Raw genomic sequence first — 16,633 nt, forward strand, 5'->3', positions numbered from 1 at the left:
CCTCTGAGCACACGGACTCGAATGACCCTCCTGTCTAGACTCCAAAGTAGCTGGGACGACAGTCCCACCATTCCTGTAGCTTACTTGTAAATGGCTGGGGGAAAAAAACCCAGCCACTTATTTGGAGACAGCCTGTGTGGCAAACTTAGCCAAGTTAAAATACACATTTTAAAAAAGTCTTTAAAAAAAAATCCTAGGACTTGAGAAACAGGGGCTAGGATTTCAGGTGTGAGCCACCACGCCCCAGGAGCCGTAATTTGAAGAGTATAAAACAGGAAGTGCTGTGTTTGGGGGTTGTTTTTAAAGCTGATCCGAAGAACGCCTGCAGCCGCCGCTGTGACCAGCAGAGGGCAGCGCGCGCCAGGCAGCTGCCACCCTGGAGGCCCCACCCCGGACAGCCACCAACTAGCAGGGGCCCGTACCTCCTCGGCTCCAGTGACGGAGTACGCATGTCCTTTCACCAACTTCTGGTACGTAACGGCCTCAGAATCCGCAGCGCTGGTGATCTGTAAACGCAAGGACAATAGGCGGCGGCTGCTCTAGCCCGGATACAAATGGCCCAGAAGGACGCACAAAGCACCCGGGCCCAGCCTGGGGGACTCTGAGCATCCATCCTGCCACCTGGAGGAGCAGCTTTCAGTTGCTGATCACCAAGGCGCAAGTTGGCGCATATCCCAAAGCCCCAGGAATCATCTTCTGGATGGGGAGGGTGTGCAGGGATTCACCTTCGAGACAAGGGTCTGTGGGAGGCCTAGAGACAGACACCCCATGGGGGAACTGTAGCCAAGATGCTCTAATTCCGCACCCCTACCCCGCCCAGCTCAGTTGCACAACGATGGCAGTTTTTTATTTCTACCCTCGCTTCAGAATCCGTGTATTGGGTTGCCAACTCCTTAAAAACCCTCCCTTCCCATTCTTTGGGCCCAGCTTGGGGAAGCTCCTCGCCAGGACTTGGGTCAGGCTCACTTTCCATTTCCCTGGTGAGGTTTGCCTGCAAAGCTATTTTGAAGAAACAGTTCCTTGCGGTACTCCCTGCAGTCTTAGCCAGGACCCATGAGCACTGGGACAGAGTGAGGAGAGGCTGCGGGGCTGCTCAAACAGCCCTGCAGGTGGGGGACAAGGTGCTAAAACCAGCAGAAGGGAGATGGGGGACTTTGTGTAACTTGCGCTCTTTGAGTAGAGTGATTCAGCACAGTTAGAATCCAAAGTGGGCTGGGGAGGAAGGGCAGGAATCACTGTTCCTATCTCAAATGCGCCCCCTAGAGAGCTATTGCCTAGTGATCCTGGGCTTCGGGAGCTGAGCAGTGGAATGCACCTTTGTTTTAAAGAGCCCCTCATCCCCAACCCCACCCTCACCCCACCCCTCCTCGGAGCGACAGCAGACTGAAGTGCTTGGAGAGGACCATGGAGACTTACATCGATAGAGCAGCCAAGCAGAGAACCTTTCTCCAAAGCCTTCTGGATGATCTTGAACAAATTGGGAGGAGGCTTCCTCAGCTCATACCACTCGGCAATGCCTCCTGTGAAGTCTTCAAAGCCCTCAGTGGTGGCACCCCCTGAGAGTGCTTCATAGCACCCATTGATCCTGAAGGAGGGAATTCACACTGCCACTCAGTGCCCTGGATGCTGCGGGGTGCACCTTCATCCCTGAAAATGCCACCCCACTCCAACTCAGATCCCCCCCATGGGAGCTCATGGGGTCCCCTGCTTTCATTCTCTTTGTCTTTGTCTCCAACTTGGGGTACCCAGGAAGGCAAGGCACTATCTCTGTAGTTACTTTTCCTCTGCGGCTATGACATGTTTTAGAATTTGTACCGAACCCTGGAGCTGGAAAGACTTAGTTCTGATCCAGCCTCTGGTGTTGACTCTAGCCTTGACACAGAGGTTGACACTAAAGTAATGAATCCAGCTTCCTGAGAAGCACACAGCAGGTTCCTGTGGTCATGCCCTGAGCTCTATGCTCCAAATTCTCTTGGCTAAGGACAGGGAGTCCCTACGCCCCATTTCTAGCCTGGGGCTGTAGGGATCCTAAACCCACTCACTCCGATCTTAATGCAGCGAGAGCACCAGCACCTGAGACCTCCACTTCAGAGGGCTGACATCCTGGGTGGACCTGGCACAACTTCGGGCCATCTGAGTGAGGCCCAGCTAGGATTAGAACTGGGAAACCATTCTTACCAGCCGCATGATTTATTCTGGGTGAGTTTCCACTATTTTCCTACCTTTGCAATGGGCAGATTTGCCATTGGAAGAAGGTTTTGGTCTTTTTGGTTAAGAGGCAACGGGGCCCACCAAAGAAGCAGAGTTCTTAAGGCCAGAGCAATTAGCCTCAGCATGTTCCAGTTCCCTTGCTCAAAAACAATGACCGTCCTGTACCAGTGTATCATGTGAACAACTCCCATGCCCACATTGCCTCCTTGAACTGAGAGCCCAATTTGGGCCAAAGTCATCCTTTTATAGAACAGAATGTCTACTCAAAACAGTCCCCAAAATAGCTCCTGTTTTAGAGTCCAGGGCAGCAGGGGCAAGATGGGGTGTTGGGGAAGGGCGTGGTTACTTACTTGGCATAGGCCTTCTCCAGAAGGGCACTCCAGAACTCGCTCCCCTCAGCTGAATGAACAAAGAGCAGCTCCCCGTCCTTAGTGGGCAGTCTGTCGTCCACCACCACCTCCACCCATTCGCCATATTGCCAGAACTGCAGGGCATGGGGGACAAGAGAGGGTGGCGCTGGGACTCCGAGCCTTGGCTTCATCTGGCCCAGCCCCTTGTTGTAAGTTCCCATGATTCTCTTCAGTGTCTTATGTTAAGCGTGCCCCTCACCAAGCAAGAGGCCAGTGGAGCTCAATGTAGGTCTCCAAAGCCACACACACTTTAAAAATGCCATCTCTCATTTGCTATCAGGGAAAGGAAGCCTTTTAACCTTTTATCTCAAACCTCAAATAATAAACTTAAAAACTTAGGGATTACTTCCTGAACACATTACTTCCTGTACACCATGATCTACCTCCATGGACTCTCCCCACCCCCAACTCCCAGCCATTCTGATGATGGGACTCCACATGGTGGACAGGTTGGGAAAATTTCTCTCTTCCAGCATTCTTTGCAGAACAGAACTGACCCCCAGAGTTCTCAAACCACCAGGGACCAGGAAGCTGAGGAGCAAAGTCAAGCTGGAGGAATCTGTTGAGTCCCTGAGCCAGGACGGGGAGGTGCCTTGGCCAACCATTAAGTTACCTGGAAATGGAAGATGCCTGCATAGTTTTCCTGGAAGCTCTGGTCTAGAGGCACAACTCGAGCCAGGATTTCTTCATTCAAGGTGAGGGAGGCGATGGCAGCCAGAAGCCAGCAGTCCCCTGAGAATGCAAAGCCATGAGCTCTGGTCAGGTCTTAGCTCCCGGAGGCTGTGAAGTCTTGTTCCTGCAGCTGGGTGCTTAAAACCCAACCTTACCCTGGAGTAGACGGAGCAGTGTTTCAGACAGTCTTCAACTACGGGATAGGTCACCTGGTCTGGTGGATATTTTGATGGAGAAACGCCATGTGTGGATGGCTAGATACAAGAGAGGTTCATTGTCTGAGAAACTCAGAACTCTGCGATGGCTGAACTGTGTCGTTAGAGCCTGGCCCTGTGCTCACACACAGGAACTATGCCCATCTATGGGCGAACCGAACTTAACAGGGCAACAAGAGGCCTCAGTGAAAAGAGGTTTCCGAGGGGCTGGGGATTTAGCTCAGTGGTAGAGCGCTTACCTAGGAAGCGCAAGGCCCTGGGTTCGGTCCCCAGCTCCGGAAAAAAAAAGAACCAAAAAAAAAAAAAAAAAAAAAAAGAGGTTTCCGAGAGGAGTTTGAATGAGAGGGAGAAAATGCAGCAGTCGACGAGGAGGGGCTGAACACTGCCCATCTCCTACAAGAATTCAGAGACAAGGAGAGAGATGCCTGGGCAGGGACAGGGACAGTGTGATCACGGGAGTGTGCAACAATGCATGAACTCAGACAGTATGCATGAACTTGGGCTGGCCAGGGTATCCTGGGGTAGAGGCAGAGCTCACCTCTGGGATGTGGACATGGGAGGGAAGGGACAGGGACAACCAGATGAGGCTCTCTGATCATCAGGCCCATTCTTTGTGAAGGAGGATGTGTGTCTAAAGCATGCAGTCCTCCTTGGGGACCATTGCAGGAGCTCCATGTAGGAAGCACTAGGTCAATCCCGCACTTAGAGACAACCTGGTCCAGCACCAGCTCAAGACAGTTTGCAGACAGGGACATTGTTGAGCACAAAAACAAAACAAAAAAAAAAACAAAAACAAACAAAAACAAACAAACAAACAAACAAAAAAAACCAGCAACAAAAGGGAACTAGGAAGAGAATGAAGATGTTTACTACAGTAGAAGTTGTCTTGGCAACCACAGGGCATGGCTTGGTTAATTAGAATCCTTGCAGCCTTTATGAAGTTCTGAATTCTGGTGGCTACTGGGCAAATCCTGATATAGCCTGAGCTACGTGACCCCTCTGACAGGACTGCACTCAGCTCCTCAGGTTGTGCTGTGTGACAAATGGTGGCAGCGGGTGGTGAGTGAACACACAGCCTCCCTGATTAGTCAGCAGGTCACCAAAAGAAAGCAAAACTTCTGGACTTGGGTGAGCAGTAGAGCAATGCAGATTTTTGTAGTTTTCCACCACAACCATTTGCCGTTCTCCTAGTAACACCAGAGCCTTCCCGGGACTCTGTCTCAAGGTTCAGTAGCTATAGACCTGTCCCCAATTCCAGACGACTGGAATACAGGGGCATTGCCTGACTTCAGGAACAAAGTGTAATGACCCCCCCTCCCCCCAGTTGAACTTCAGGGGTGGGGCAGGTGGCCTCTGCATTGCATCTATAAAGATGTGTGGTCTGAAGGGCTCTGACATCATGCTGCCTCCATGAAACCCTGCCAATGCTGATGAAGAAAGGCTGAGAGATGAGGAAGCTAGATTCCCGAGTGGAGCCATCCATGAAGCCAAACCTGGCTTGAAGTATTTCCTTCACATGAACTGATCATTTCCCCCATTTCCTGACCCAGCGCACTGGGTTGCAAGTCCCTGTGGCTTACTGCTGGGAGAAGGTGGACAAGAGCCATTGCTTATTCAGACCTCCTGCATGCTGCCCACTGATCTGGGAGATCCAAATTCTTCTCATTACTCCTAACAGCTCCAGGAGGCCATGTAGCGCACTTGCTGTCTTCACTTTAAAGAGTCGCAAGGCTTAGCAAGCCTCTGTGTCCACTGCACACACACACTCAAACAGCTGCCTGCCCAAGTTTTAAAGGTAGGGCTTTATTGGCTGTCAGGATCCAAGCTTTCGGGTCATTGAGGCCACTATATTGTCCAAACCGGAGACTCTGACTGGGGACCCAGGAGAAATTTGGTAGTGATCCTTTCTATCTCTGGACAGCAGGTAGATCTGAGGATTAGCAAGGATGGATACCTATCTGGGAGTGCTTTTCCTACCTATCTCCCCCTTGTACCTTGGATGGACCTGTGGACACAGTGTTAAGAAAGACCTGCCAGTTTCCAGAGATCGACTGCTCGTCCATCTAAGACACTCAGACTCCCCATAACTAAAGGGCTAGTGCTCTAGGCACCAGCTGCTTCTGGGGTAATAGGAGCCCCCCTCTTTTTATACCATCTCTCCTCTCCTTTAGACCTCTTTAGGAGCCTGGCAATGGTTGTGATTCTAGATTAGTTTGAACTTATTACATTTTCTAGGACTCTTGCAAACTGCCTAGATTGTAGCCTATTCATGGCATTTGGAGGACACAGCCTGGGGTGTGAAAATGGACCCACCGTGTGGGGTCAGACCTGAGCTGGGGCTTGCATGGATTCTGTGTAAGGTTCCATCAAATCTGAGGATCTGCTTAGGGGAGGCCTGGTGAGCACGTTGGTGACCACCCTGACGTCCTCCCTCCCCGCCTCCGGATCCCCTCAGCCCCAGTGACCAATGCTCGCACATCAGCATGCACACGGAAGCATAGGCATACGTGGAACGCCAGGCCTTTATAATCTCAGAGGTCACTGTGGACCAGCGTGCTGTTCAGCGAACAATGACTGAGTGCGTGAAGGACTGGCCTTGGAAAGTGACATGTTTGTATTTCCGTATTTGTATTCATATTAGATGGGCACACCTGTCTTGAATCACCACTAGCAGTGCAGTGTGCTCTTGCCACATCCTGGAAATCAGTGGCCACGCTTTGTGGCTTCTGGTTTTCTCCATGTCTCAGAAGCACATATCCATCCTAGACAGGCAAGAATTAGGCCTCTTCTCAAGCCGCCTTTGGAGAGGAGCATTTTCCTCACCACTTGCCATCCAGCTTCTTCTGAAAGGGTCACGATGCTAGAGGGTCCCCTGGGCGACAAGACAGGGGCTTTAAGGTAGGCTTAGCTCCTCCATCCTGGAAGGGGCACAGCTCAGACCCCCTCCCCCTCTAGTCCGTGTTCTTCCTACCAGCAGGAATTTAAAAACAAACAGGTGTCTAACACTTGCACAACACTTTAATGCTGACAAAGAATAGTCTGCATTTTTCTAGAACTTCTCATAGGGCTCAGGTCATTCCTAACACCTCTCTTATCTCCAAAGGTCAGGAGGTCCATGGAGTAGATATTTGTCAGATCTCCCACACACAGTCTCTAAGTCCAAATACTGGGACGTTTCTTGTTTTGTTTTCTTGAGACACAGTCTCACTATGGAGCTCTGGCTGGTTTGGAACTCCATATGTAGACCAGGCTGATTTTGAACTCACAGAGCTCTCTGACTGCCTCTGCCTCTCTAGTGCTGTAATCAAAGGTGTGTGCTATCCTACCCAGCCAAATCTTGGGCTTTGTTTCAGAATAACACATGTCAGTAATTTCTTTTCATCAAGAGTATCCTGTTCCCACTAGGAATGCTCAACTGTAAATTCGAATTCAACACTTTGGAAGGATACACTAACAATCAACAAGGTTCAATAGACCACTTCCACTAACAAGGATACACCTCCTAATCGATGTAATCCTTTCAAATAGCAACCAAGCATCCAAATATATTCAAATACAGGGGCCCACGGGGGTCATTAGTATGCAAACTGCCACATTTATGAAATATTAAAGCCTATAATCTCTTCAGTACAAGGTAATTCACCAAGACAACGTGAAAGCTTAGCATTACACAGCCAAGACAACCCTACAGTCAAAGCCAAGGCGGGAAGCAGCGAATGCACACTTTGGATCTGTGGGTGCGTGGAAACAAGGTCTCACTGCGTAGCATAGGCTATCTAGAACCTCAAAACTTCTCCCGCCCAAGACTCCTATGTGCTGGGATTACATGTGTGCTTACAACCACACATTCAACTTTTCTAACTCTCGAGCCCAGTGAGGAAGCCTTAGAGGAAGGAGAATATTTTGGGTTTTAATAAGTTGGAAACACCTGAAATCACATTTTATATTTGATTCCTTCATGTTCTCCCTTAGCCCAATCAGAATATTTAGAGATAGGAAAGGAAGCTCCATTAACTCCCCCCCTTTTAAATATGGATTCCTACAAAATATATTGGCATCAATCTCTACCCAGTTGACACGCTCAAAGGCCTGCCATGTGCCAGGCCTGTGCAAGCATTTGCATACGTGTTCACAGTATCACATCCTTTCACGGTCACTAAACAGTGCCCCCATTTCATGGCGGAAACCAGTTTCAGCGGGCGCAGTCTGGGTTCCTGAACACTGACCACAGCTGTCTGCTAATTTAAATTCTTTCTTGCACACCCTCTACGCCCCTGCTTTGCAGATAGGTTGGTGCCTCTTTCAGATTCGCCCAACTCAGAGCAGTGTTGGGAGACCCGGATCTTCGAGATGTGACCTGAGACTCTGCAGAGCGCTCACGCCACCTGTAAGCCCCAAGAGCAGTAGACGGTTTCTCGCCAAGACACCTGCGCTACAACTGTATCAACCATGGCCTCTTCCCTCAGCCCCACCCATTTCTGACTTATCCCCCACCAAGGTCAGAATCCACCTCCTCTGTAGCATTTATGGAAATCTGTCCCTTCTGGATAATCACGAGGACCTGTTCGTGGGCAGGTAGCCTAGTTGGAGATGTCCCCGGGGTTCCCCGCTAAGCAAAACTTGCTTGGGGCAGTTACAGGCTGGGCTGGTAATAAGTCAGCCAGCTAGTTTGGGAGGGTCTGATAAGTGGATTAACTACCACGAAGGGATTCAGCTAGTCTGTTTTAGCGCCAGCCCTAAAGGGTGCCTGTAGGGTCCAGGGCGGAGGCCCTGGAATGTGGTCACGTGGGTGCGGCTTGAGAAAAGAAATGTACAGGTTTTAACCGGCAGCGGTAAGAGATTCAAGACTAGAAGGCTCTGCTCCCCAGTGGCACACTTTTGGCTCTGCTTGCCAGTCACAACAGGACGACGCTGTTGGGAGGGACCACTCAGACCTTGGCCCACGCCGTGGGGAGGAGGGGAGAGGACTGTCTCTCCTGGTAGTCATCACTGTTGTTACACAGGTACAAAGGTTCTTTGTGCATCATCTTCTGTGGACTCTTTTTGGGTCCCCAAATTACTCTATTTACCTCAAGCAGAAACACTTGTCCCCAGAGCCTGATGCTGGACTATGGCTGGCTGCGGTTAGGAGCCTGGCAACCTTTTGCTTGCCTCTGTGTTTAGTTTGTAGCCTCCAGCCTGGTTTCTGCTTAGAAGCCCCCTGACCAGCAGACGCTATGGCTGCTGGTGTGGTTTAGCCAGTGGGGGACCTGTAGACCAATGGTCAGGGCACGTTTTCCCTGCTTCCTCTGATGGTGGCTCTCTCTTGGTAGGTAGCATTGTACAAGTCCCACTTCAGGTTCTAGAATTCTGTCAATTGCCCCCAACCTGCAGAACGAGACGAAGAAAAGAGCCCCCGGCAGCTGCTGACCTGTATTAATAAAGTTGCACAGGCCCCAGCCTGTGGGGCTGAGGCAATTGTCTACCCTGTGTTTTTTAAAGTAGTCCATATTCTCAGCTACAAAGATTTATTATCATAAAAACGTCTTTTCCTCTTAAATTGGCCTATAAATGTGATCTCAATAAAAATAGCAATAAAAATCGGAATCTGTCCACACCTATGTTTATGGGGGAATTAAGCATGAGGCCCAGGCAGACAGCAGTATCTAAGAGGCCCAAGTCGTGGTGTACACCGTCATTCGAGCACTTTGGAACTTAGGAAGAGTTCCCCAGGCCCTGGGACTCACGCCTGGCACAAGCTCCAGGCCATGCTCCCCCCAACCCCCTCAAACCACCCTAAACAGCAGAGCAAAGTGACAAAGCGACCATGAGTAAGAATGTCTAAAACCATGAGCAGAAGAACAGGCTGAGGGATGGATCTTAGGCTCTGCCCCTAAGGTCTGGGTTTGAGCCCCAGAACTCAGAAGGTAGAAGGAGAGAGCTGACTCCTGCAGGTTGTCCTCTGACCTCCTTACTTGTGGAGGGCACTCAGAAGGAATGATGAATGGTTTGACATTCATATATAAACAGTCATATTATCAACTTAAATTTATATCTATACATACCATGTATACAGTCCTAACTGCAACAAACGATCCATTTATACATTTGTCCTCTTATGTGTTTGCATATTTTATATTATGGTAATATTTGACATCGTCTGTGAATCCCCAAAAATTCTAGAAAAAGTGGGGGAATTCTATTGCAATCGTAGAGTAAAAATTAGCTATCTAGTTGTAATTTAGAAGCCATGAAACTTTAAAGTCATAAGTTAAAAATGTTTAAATCTAAAATAGTAAATTTAACTACATTAAAGAAATTACATGGTAAAAGTCACAATAAATAAAACCAAAGTAAATGAATGAGAATACAAAAAAGGTGAAAAATGAATGTTGTTCAGACCTAGACCACAGGTCACTTTTTTTTTTAATATGTAAAGAGCAAAAGACCAAACTTACTAGAAAAATATACAGTTAATAGAAAAAGGAAAAACTGATGTGTGTGTGTGTGTGTGTGTGTGTGTGTGTGTGCGTGCGCGCGCGCGCCTGGGTATATGTGTGTGTTCATGTGTGTGTGCATATACACAAGAGCAGAAGGCTCTGCCTGTGTGCATGTTTGTGTGTGTGCATGTGTATGTATATGTATATGTGTTATGTGACATACACAAAAGCAGGAGGCTATGGTTGTGTGTATGTGTGTGATTGCATGCATACAGGAGAGCAGGAGGCCATTCATATGTGTGCATATACACAAGAGCAGGAGAGTGTGCCTGTGTGTGTGTGTGTGTGTGTGTGTGTATGGTGTTATATGCAGGCTGTGCATGTGTGTATGCGTGTGATTGTGTACATACAGGAGAGCAGGAGTGTTAATGTGTGTGCATATACACAAGAGCAGGAGAGTGTGCCTATGTGTGTGTGTATGTGTGTGTGTATGTGTGTGTGTATATGTGTGTGTGTGTGTGTGTGTGTGTGATGTGCATACACAAGAGCAGGAGGCTGTGCATGTGTGTGCAGTTCCGCCTCAGGAGTTGTTCCTCAGATGCCACTCTGCTTTTGAGACAGGGTTTCTCACTGGGCTACTCAGGCTAGGCTGGCTGGCCAGCAGGAGCCAGAGGCCCTCGGTGCCCTCAGCACAGGGCTATCTGCCACAGTGAGTGCCCTCGACAGTACTTACCCTTTTCTCTCTGGGTTAGGGCTCCCTCTTCCTCTTGACATCTCTTTTTCTCTGTTAAGACAGGGTCTCAGTCTGTAAGACTGAGGCTCAGGCTGACCGGGAACTCCTTAATAGTCTAGACTGGTCTCAAATTTACAGCAGTCCTCCTGCCTCAGCCTCCCATGTGCAGAGATTACAGGTGTCTATAATTTGGCTGGCTCTGGACTGTATTTTCTTTCTTTTTTTTTTTTCCTTTTCTTTTTTTTGGAGCTGGGGACCAAACTCAGGGCCTCTACCGCTGAGCTAAATCCCCAACCCCGGACTGTATTTTCTTTGTAACTGCTTGGTTTTCTTTAAAGGCTATCACAGCTTGTACTGTCTATATTTACACTGTTGTCAGTGTACCCTGGGAAGGAGGAGAGGCCATGTATATATAAACCCCGCCTTGGCTGCTGTACAACTGTGACATATCGTCTCTAGTCTGCCTTTCTTGCCTGGGAAGCCTCATACTGGCTTCTGTCCAGCACCCTGAACGAGAGCAGGGACAAGGGTCAGAGATGGGTCACTGTAGCATTTATCCCTCATGAGAGTCCCCAAGGCTGTGCCTCCCCAGGGTGGGAGCTGGCAGCTGTGAACACGTCCGTGGTTAGCCCAGAGGTTACTGAGCTGCCCCGTGACCACTGTTCACAGAATGCCAATCTGTCACCCAGGCTACCCCACATCAGTCAGACATCCAGGAAGACACTGAAGCTGCAGACTGAGCCGTGGGGGCCTCCTGTGCCCTCTCTGTCACCTACTCCCACTGGACTTTGTTTCTGTGATAATACAGAGAGCTAGAATAACCCACTCCAAATAAAGAGGCCAGACTTGGGCTACAGATACCTATAGAGAGGGAGTCTGTGGATCATTAAACTCTGAAGTAAAATGACTGACAATTTGAGGAAGGTGGGGGAGGCAAGGTTCTGGAGTCTAGACCCAGCACTGAAAGGACATTACTGTGGCCAGGGGAGTCACCAAGGGCCTCGCAGCAAACCTGACACCTTCATCTTTTGCTTGGAGACACACTGAGAAATCCTGCTTTCCTCTGTTGAGGTCCTCCAGGGTTCCCGTCCAGGGTGTGACTTACTGTAGGCAGAGCTCATGCCAGTTCAGAGACCTGGCCTACCCAGTTCTGCGTCTAGTTTTTCACCCCTCCGGCATGTTCCACACACCCGTTTTTTCTTCCAGCACCAGAAGGCACCATTAACCGTAACACCGCCCTCCCAAGCTCCTCAGACTCTAGGTTCTTTACTCTCTCAACCCCCTGTAGCTTCAGTTCACTTTGTTCCTTGGCCCAGGCTCTCCCTTCCTGTGGCCTTTCCTTCCCTGGGTGTGAGCCACCCTCCTTACATTGTCCTAAGCACCACTTGTCCCATTTGCTTGATAGGTAAACAAAATGGACATGACAGTTGCCCACTGGGCCCATGACCCAGGAGCCTTGGACACTAAGGCTGGAGGGGCAGCAGTCACTTCGGGCAGGGGCACTGGCCCAGCCTGTGTGGCGAGAAGCTAATCAAGTGAGACCCAAGAGGCCCACCCGAGGCTGAGGCTGAGGCTGAGGCTGAGGCTGAGGCTGAGGCTGAGGCTGAGGCTGAGGCTGAGGCTGAGGCTGAGGCTGAGGCCGAGGCCGACAGATACACACAATTGTGGTTAGAAACCTAGGTCTGGTCCGATGCTGCTGCCACTTGACTTTGGGTGAACCTTGCTGCCTTTCTTTTTGTCCTGTGCAAACCTTAGTCACCTTTGGCAGTTTTGTTCTGGGAGGTGTGAGGCTGGCAGAAGGGCTTGGGGAGGAGAGGGACAGATTGTCACTAAGGTGGGAGGGAGGGGAGGAGGGGACAGTGGTGTTTGTAGCTCTGTCTCATGGTTCTGGCTGAGCTTTTGGGGGTGCTTCCAAAGTTGCAGAAAATGCTGCTGTCCAAACAAAGGAGGTCAAGGTCAGTACTGAAGTCAAGGTCAATATGGAGGTCAAGCTCAGCACTGAGGTCAAAGCCATGTTTGCACAATTGCTTAAGAGGTAAGAGTGGGCCTTACAGAGAAAGCCCGCACACCCTGCTTCACCAGACCAAATTTTCAGGGGAAACCTAGTTTCTCTTTAGGCCATCTAGAGCTGGGCCCTGGACCTGAGAATCGCAGGCTTTTTGGAGGTCCCTTCTCTGCTTGGTGACCTGACAGAGCACAAGGCTGCAAGGCTCTCAGAAGCCAGCATCTTCCTCTTCCTGAGTCCACGGTTGTGCTCACGGTTTCTTCCCCTGATGGGCTCTCCCGAGACTCCTGCCTCGACAGACCAGCTTCTACTGCTTGGTTTATCTTTCTTTTATTCCTCAACAATTCAGTGATATTCTCTCTAGCCTGGGGCAGCTGAGAAGGCCTTTCATCCACGGGCCCTTAGGGTCTCTATGAATTCAGACTTTCTCTACCCATTTTAATTTGCTTGGCCAAAGCCAGTCAAAGCTGGAGTCTGGGCTTTTCCACACCTTGGACTCAGCCTTGGAGACTCACTTCGTCTTCCTGGATGAAAGGGCTAATTATTTCCTGTTGCTCCAATGAGCACCCCTAGACCCCCACAGCCTTCTTGCCACACCCAAGCCTGCAGACTGGTCCCCATTGGCACCCCAGATCCCGTCTTAGGTAGGACAGGCCTTATGAATGGTTCCTTTAATCTTCAGGGCTCTCTCCTGAAAAGATAAATTCATTCAGGACTATGCCAGTAAATTTCCAGAGCTGTACTCCTGGTCCCTGCACCCTGTGCGGCAGCCCCGTGTGCAGACCAGGGTCACCTGTACCACCGTGGGGAATATCTGTGGCTAGCTGACTCATCTGCAGCTGCTTACTAAGGGAAAGATGACATACTTGTTGGGTGTTTTCTCTCCCGTGTCCTTCAGCTGTCAACACCTTTCCTTCCCAAACAGGAAAGTGAGGCAGAGTGGCGAAGCACCCAGGGGACCTAGGGCAAGCTGGGTTCTGCACATCTTCACCACACCAGAAAGCAATAGCCTGGGGATAAACCCTGACCAGGCCCTGTGTCAGCTTAGCCCTACCATGGCTATGAGTGAGTTATAAGCCCAGGGGAGGGAGACACCCATCGTTCATAAACTTCAACCACCGGCCAAGGCAGTGCTTAAGCTCGAGGGGGAAGGGGTGGGGGTGGGGGAAAGGGAGACAGGACACAGACCAGCCAACTCCATCACTCCTGAAAGCTCTCCTTGTGCCTGGAAAGTTTTGATGGTTACATTTTCTCTCATTTGTGCTTAACTTTCTGTGGTTCTTCTACCTTTACACACACACACACACACACACACACACACACACACACACACACACACACCCCTGTGCTGTGCATGCAGGCCAGAGGGCACCATCACCCTCTAATCTAGCCTTAGGCAATGTCAAGACACTTGGGCAGCTAACTCGACATGGAGACTGGATCCCAATGATGGTGGTGCACACAGGTCTTGGCAGGGACGAGGCCATGGGGTGGGCTTAGCAGAGGGGCAGCTGGGACTGAGTGAGGAGAGTTGGGGAGAGGGAAGGGTCAAAGGTGTGGAGAATAGGCACAGCTCAGGGTAGAAAGGTCAGTCGGTTTGGAATCTGAAGTGCAGCCCTCATCCTGGGGGTGGGGGGGACAGTGAGGGGGATTGAGACTGAGGCTCCGCCTTAACGCTTCACTTTCTGATACTAGGCTGTCCCACCCTGTCAGCCCCTCCAGGCACGTCAAAGCCATTTACATTTTAGCTGCACCAGCTGACTGAGTCTCTAAGGGTTTGAGAGGCTATTGTCCGGATGTCCTGGACATCAACTTCGCAGGTCACACACGGGACACCCTGGTCTCCAGATACATTCCCACACACTTCCAATGAGTGCTTTAGGATGGACCAGAGCTGGGAAACTGAAGAAACTGGTAGACGGGCCTGACAGAAACTCAAGAGAAGTCTTCCCCACCTTCTCCTTTTTGAAGCTCCTCCCAGTGCTGGTGGGAAGCCTGGTCTTCCTCTCCCACGTGCTCAAATATCCCAACAATGCTGAATCCCTGTGCAAGCTGCCCCGTGGCTCCAATGTTACTGTAGGCATAATCTTGCCTCAGTTAGGCTGCTGCAATTCGGGAGGTGTGTGCGGCTGTCTTTGGCATGTACCATCAGAGCACTGCCACCCGTCTGGGGAGCCTCCTCGATGGCCAACCCAGTGTGGTGTGACCCTCTGTGGCCTTGTGTCCGAGACCCTGTGCTCCTTTGCCAGTGGCTCCGACTGGGACGTTTCCGTCCTCCCCACACTAGGACCATCTCAACCTGTCTGAGGGAGTGTTCCTGGCAAGTGCGGGGTAGCAGTGGCCTAGAATGCTGCTGACTTCTCAAGAACACACCCTCTCCCGCCTTCCCCCACTGAAGGGCTCTTTAGCAGGCCTAAGTACTGCAGGCTGGCCTTGCCCACCCTCCTTCCCTCTCCCTTGCTAGACAGTTAGATTACATCCCCGAAGCTAGGCCCCCAGGTTCTATTTCCTTATTTAGCCACTGACTCATTCCCGAGACTAAACATCAAGGTCCAACGATCATTATTTGGTGACACGGGCTAATCTGTCCAATCAGGACTTACCAATTCATCCTAGCACAAACTATCCCCCTTTCTCCTTGAAAATTCACTCCTGCAAATACCACCTGCTGCTTCTTGCCTTTTCCCAGTCTAGAGGCAGCTCTGCCCTCCAACCCCCCAATCTCCGGTCCCTCCCTGGTAATACATCTCCTTTTTGCTGAGCACCTGTTGTGGGGATTTGTCCTGAACAGACTCTGAAGGGACTCCCAACCCCTTCACCAACCAAGAATTCTCTGCCCCAAATGACACCCAGGAGAAAGCCTGCTTTCTGTCCTGCTGGTTTTGTGGCTCCATCCTATGCTGGCCCCCTTCCTCCCCTCACTGGTCCACAGCTGGATGGATAAAAAGGAACTCGGAAGCAGCTCCTAGCTACATTCCTGCCTTCAACATCACCTTCAGTCTCCACCCCTCCTGGCACCTCGTGGGGGAAGGGACAAGCCAAGCTCCTGTCCTAGGCAGCCCAGAGAGGGAGGGAACCCCAGTTCTCAGGGAACTGAAGGTCTTGACTTTAAAGGGGATAAGAGGGGTTGGGGATTTAGCTCAGTGGTAGAGCGCTTGCCTAGGAAGCGCAAGGCCCTGGGTTCGATCCCCAGCTCCGAAAAAAAAGAACCAAAAAAAAAAAAAATAAAATAAAGGGGATAAGAAAGAATGACCCTAATGACAGTCGAGGGTCCCTGTGGAGCTAGCTGTGTGGTTTCCTCTAGAGGAAGCACCCAGCCTAGAGCCAGGCCTGTGTCAGGGTGATAAGTCACTCTAGGCCTGGCCTCCTGTTAGTCATTCCACAGCCTGGCAGCAAACCAGAAGAGGCTTCCCCTAATGGGAGTTCCCAACATAACATGCATGCCATCTTATCTTCATCTGCGTGGGGAGGGCAGGAACCTGAGCTGGAGAGCAGCAACCCTTCCTCATCAGCAAAAGGGCAACCCCTCCTCATCAGCATAAGGGCAGCCCCTCCTCATCAGCATAAGGGCAGCCCCTCCTCATCAGCATAAGGGCAGCCCCTCCTCATCAGCATAAGGGCAGCCCCTCCTCATCAGCATAAGGGCAGCCCCTCCTCTTCAGCATAAGGGCAGCCCCTCCTCATCAGCATAAGGGCGTCAGTCTCTTGTACAGAAAAAGACCCAATTCATTCCCTTGTCTTTCTCTCTACTGCTGTGGGGACTCCCTGAAAGAGGCGGTGGGGGTGAGGGGGAGGCTGCAGGGGCTCACACCCCTTCCCCAGCTCACTGCCTCCCACACCCACAGAAGAGGAGAGAGGGGGGCTCCTGTCCACTGAGGCGCCTGCTCTTCAGCAGCCATCCTTCCTCCCCCTCTGCAGCAGCCCGAGGGATGCAAAGGGATTGAGCTGAGGCAACTAGATGGAGGAGT

General features: G+C 50.8%; 1 protein-coding gene and 1 long non-coding RNA gene across 4 annotated transcripts in view; one reads left to right on the plus strand and one right to left on the minus strand.

The window, feature by feature from the left end:
- Positions 1-16,633, minus strand: part of Capn2 (calpain 2) — a 50,727-nt gene that overhangs the window by 22,841 nt on the left and 11,253 nt on the right. For all 3 annotated transcript variants that reach the window (XR_015635162.1, NM_017116.2, XM_087580489.1), the window contains exons 3-6: positions 3,235-3,353; positions 2,562-2,695; positions 1,417-1,585; positions 423-506 (exon numbers count right to left, since the gene is read on the minus strand). Coding sequence is in view for 2 of the 3 variants with exons in the window: in NM_017116.2 (NP_058812.1) it covers positions 423-506; positions 1,417-1,585; positions 2,562-2,695; positions 3,235-3,353 (506 nt within the window). In the remaining variant the exon portion in view is untranslated. The remainder of the gene's footprint in view (positions 1-422; positions 507-1,416; positions 1,586-2,561; positions 2,696-3,234; positions 3,354-16,633) is intronic.
- Positions 7,794-9,094, plus strand: LOC102555308 (uncharacterized). Its single transcript, XR_015636234.1, has 2 exons — positions 7,794-8,006; positions 8,821-9,094. It is a non-coding gene; the product is annotated as an uncharacterized LOC102555308 (long non-coding RNA).

The sequence above is a fragment of the Rattus norvegicus genome, chromosome 13, assembly GCF_021556685.1.
Source record: "Rattus norvegicus strain SHRSP/BbbUtx chromosome 13, alternate assembly SHRSP_T2T, whole genome shotgun sequence".
Lineage (NCBI taxonomy): Eukaryota > Metazoa > Chordata > Mammalia > Rodentia > Muridae > Rattus > Rattus norvegicus.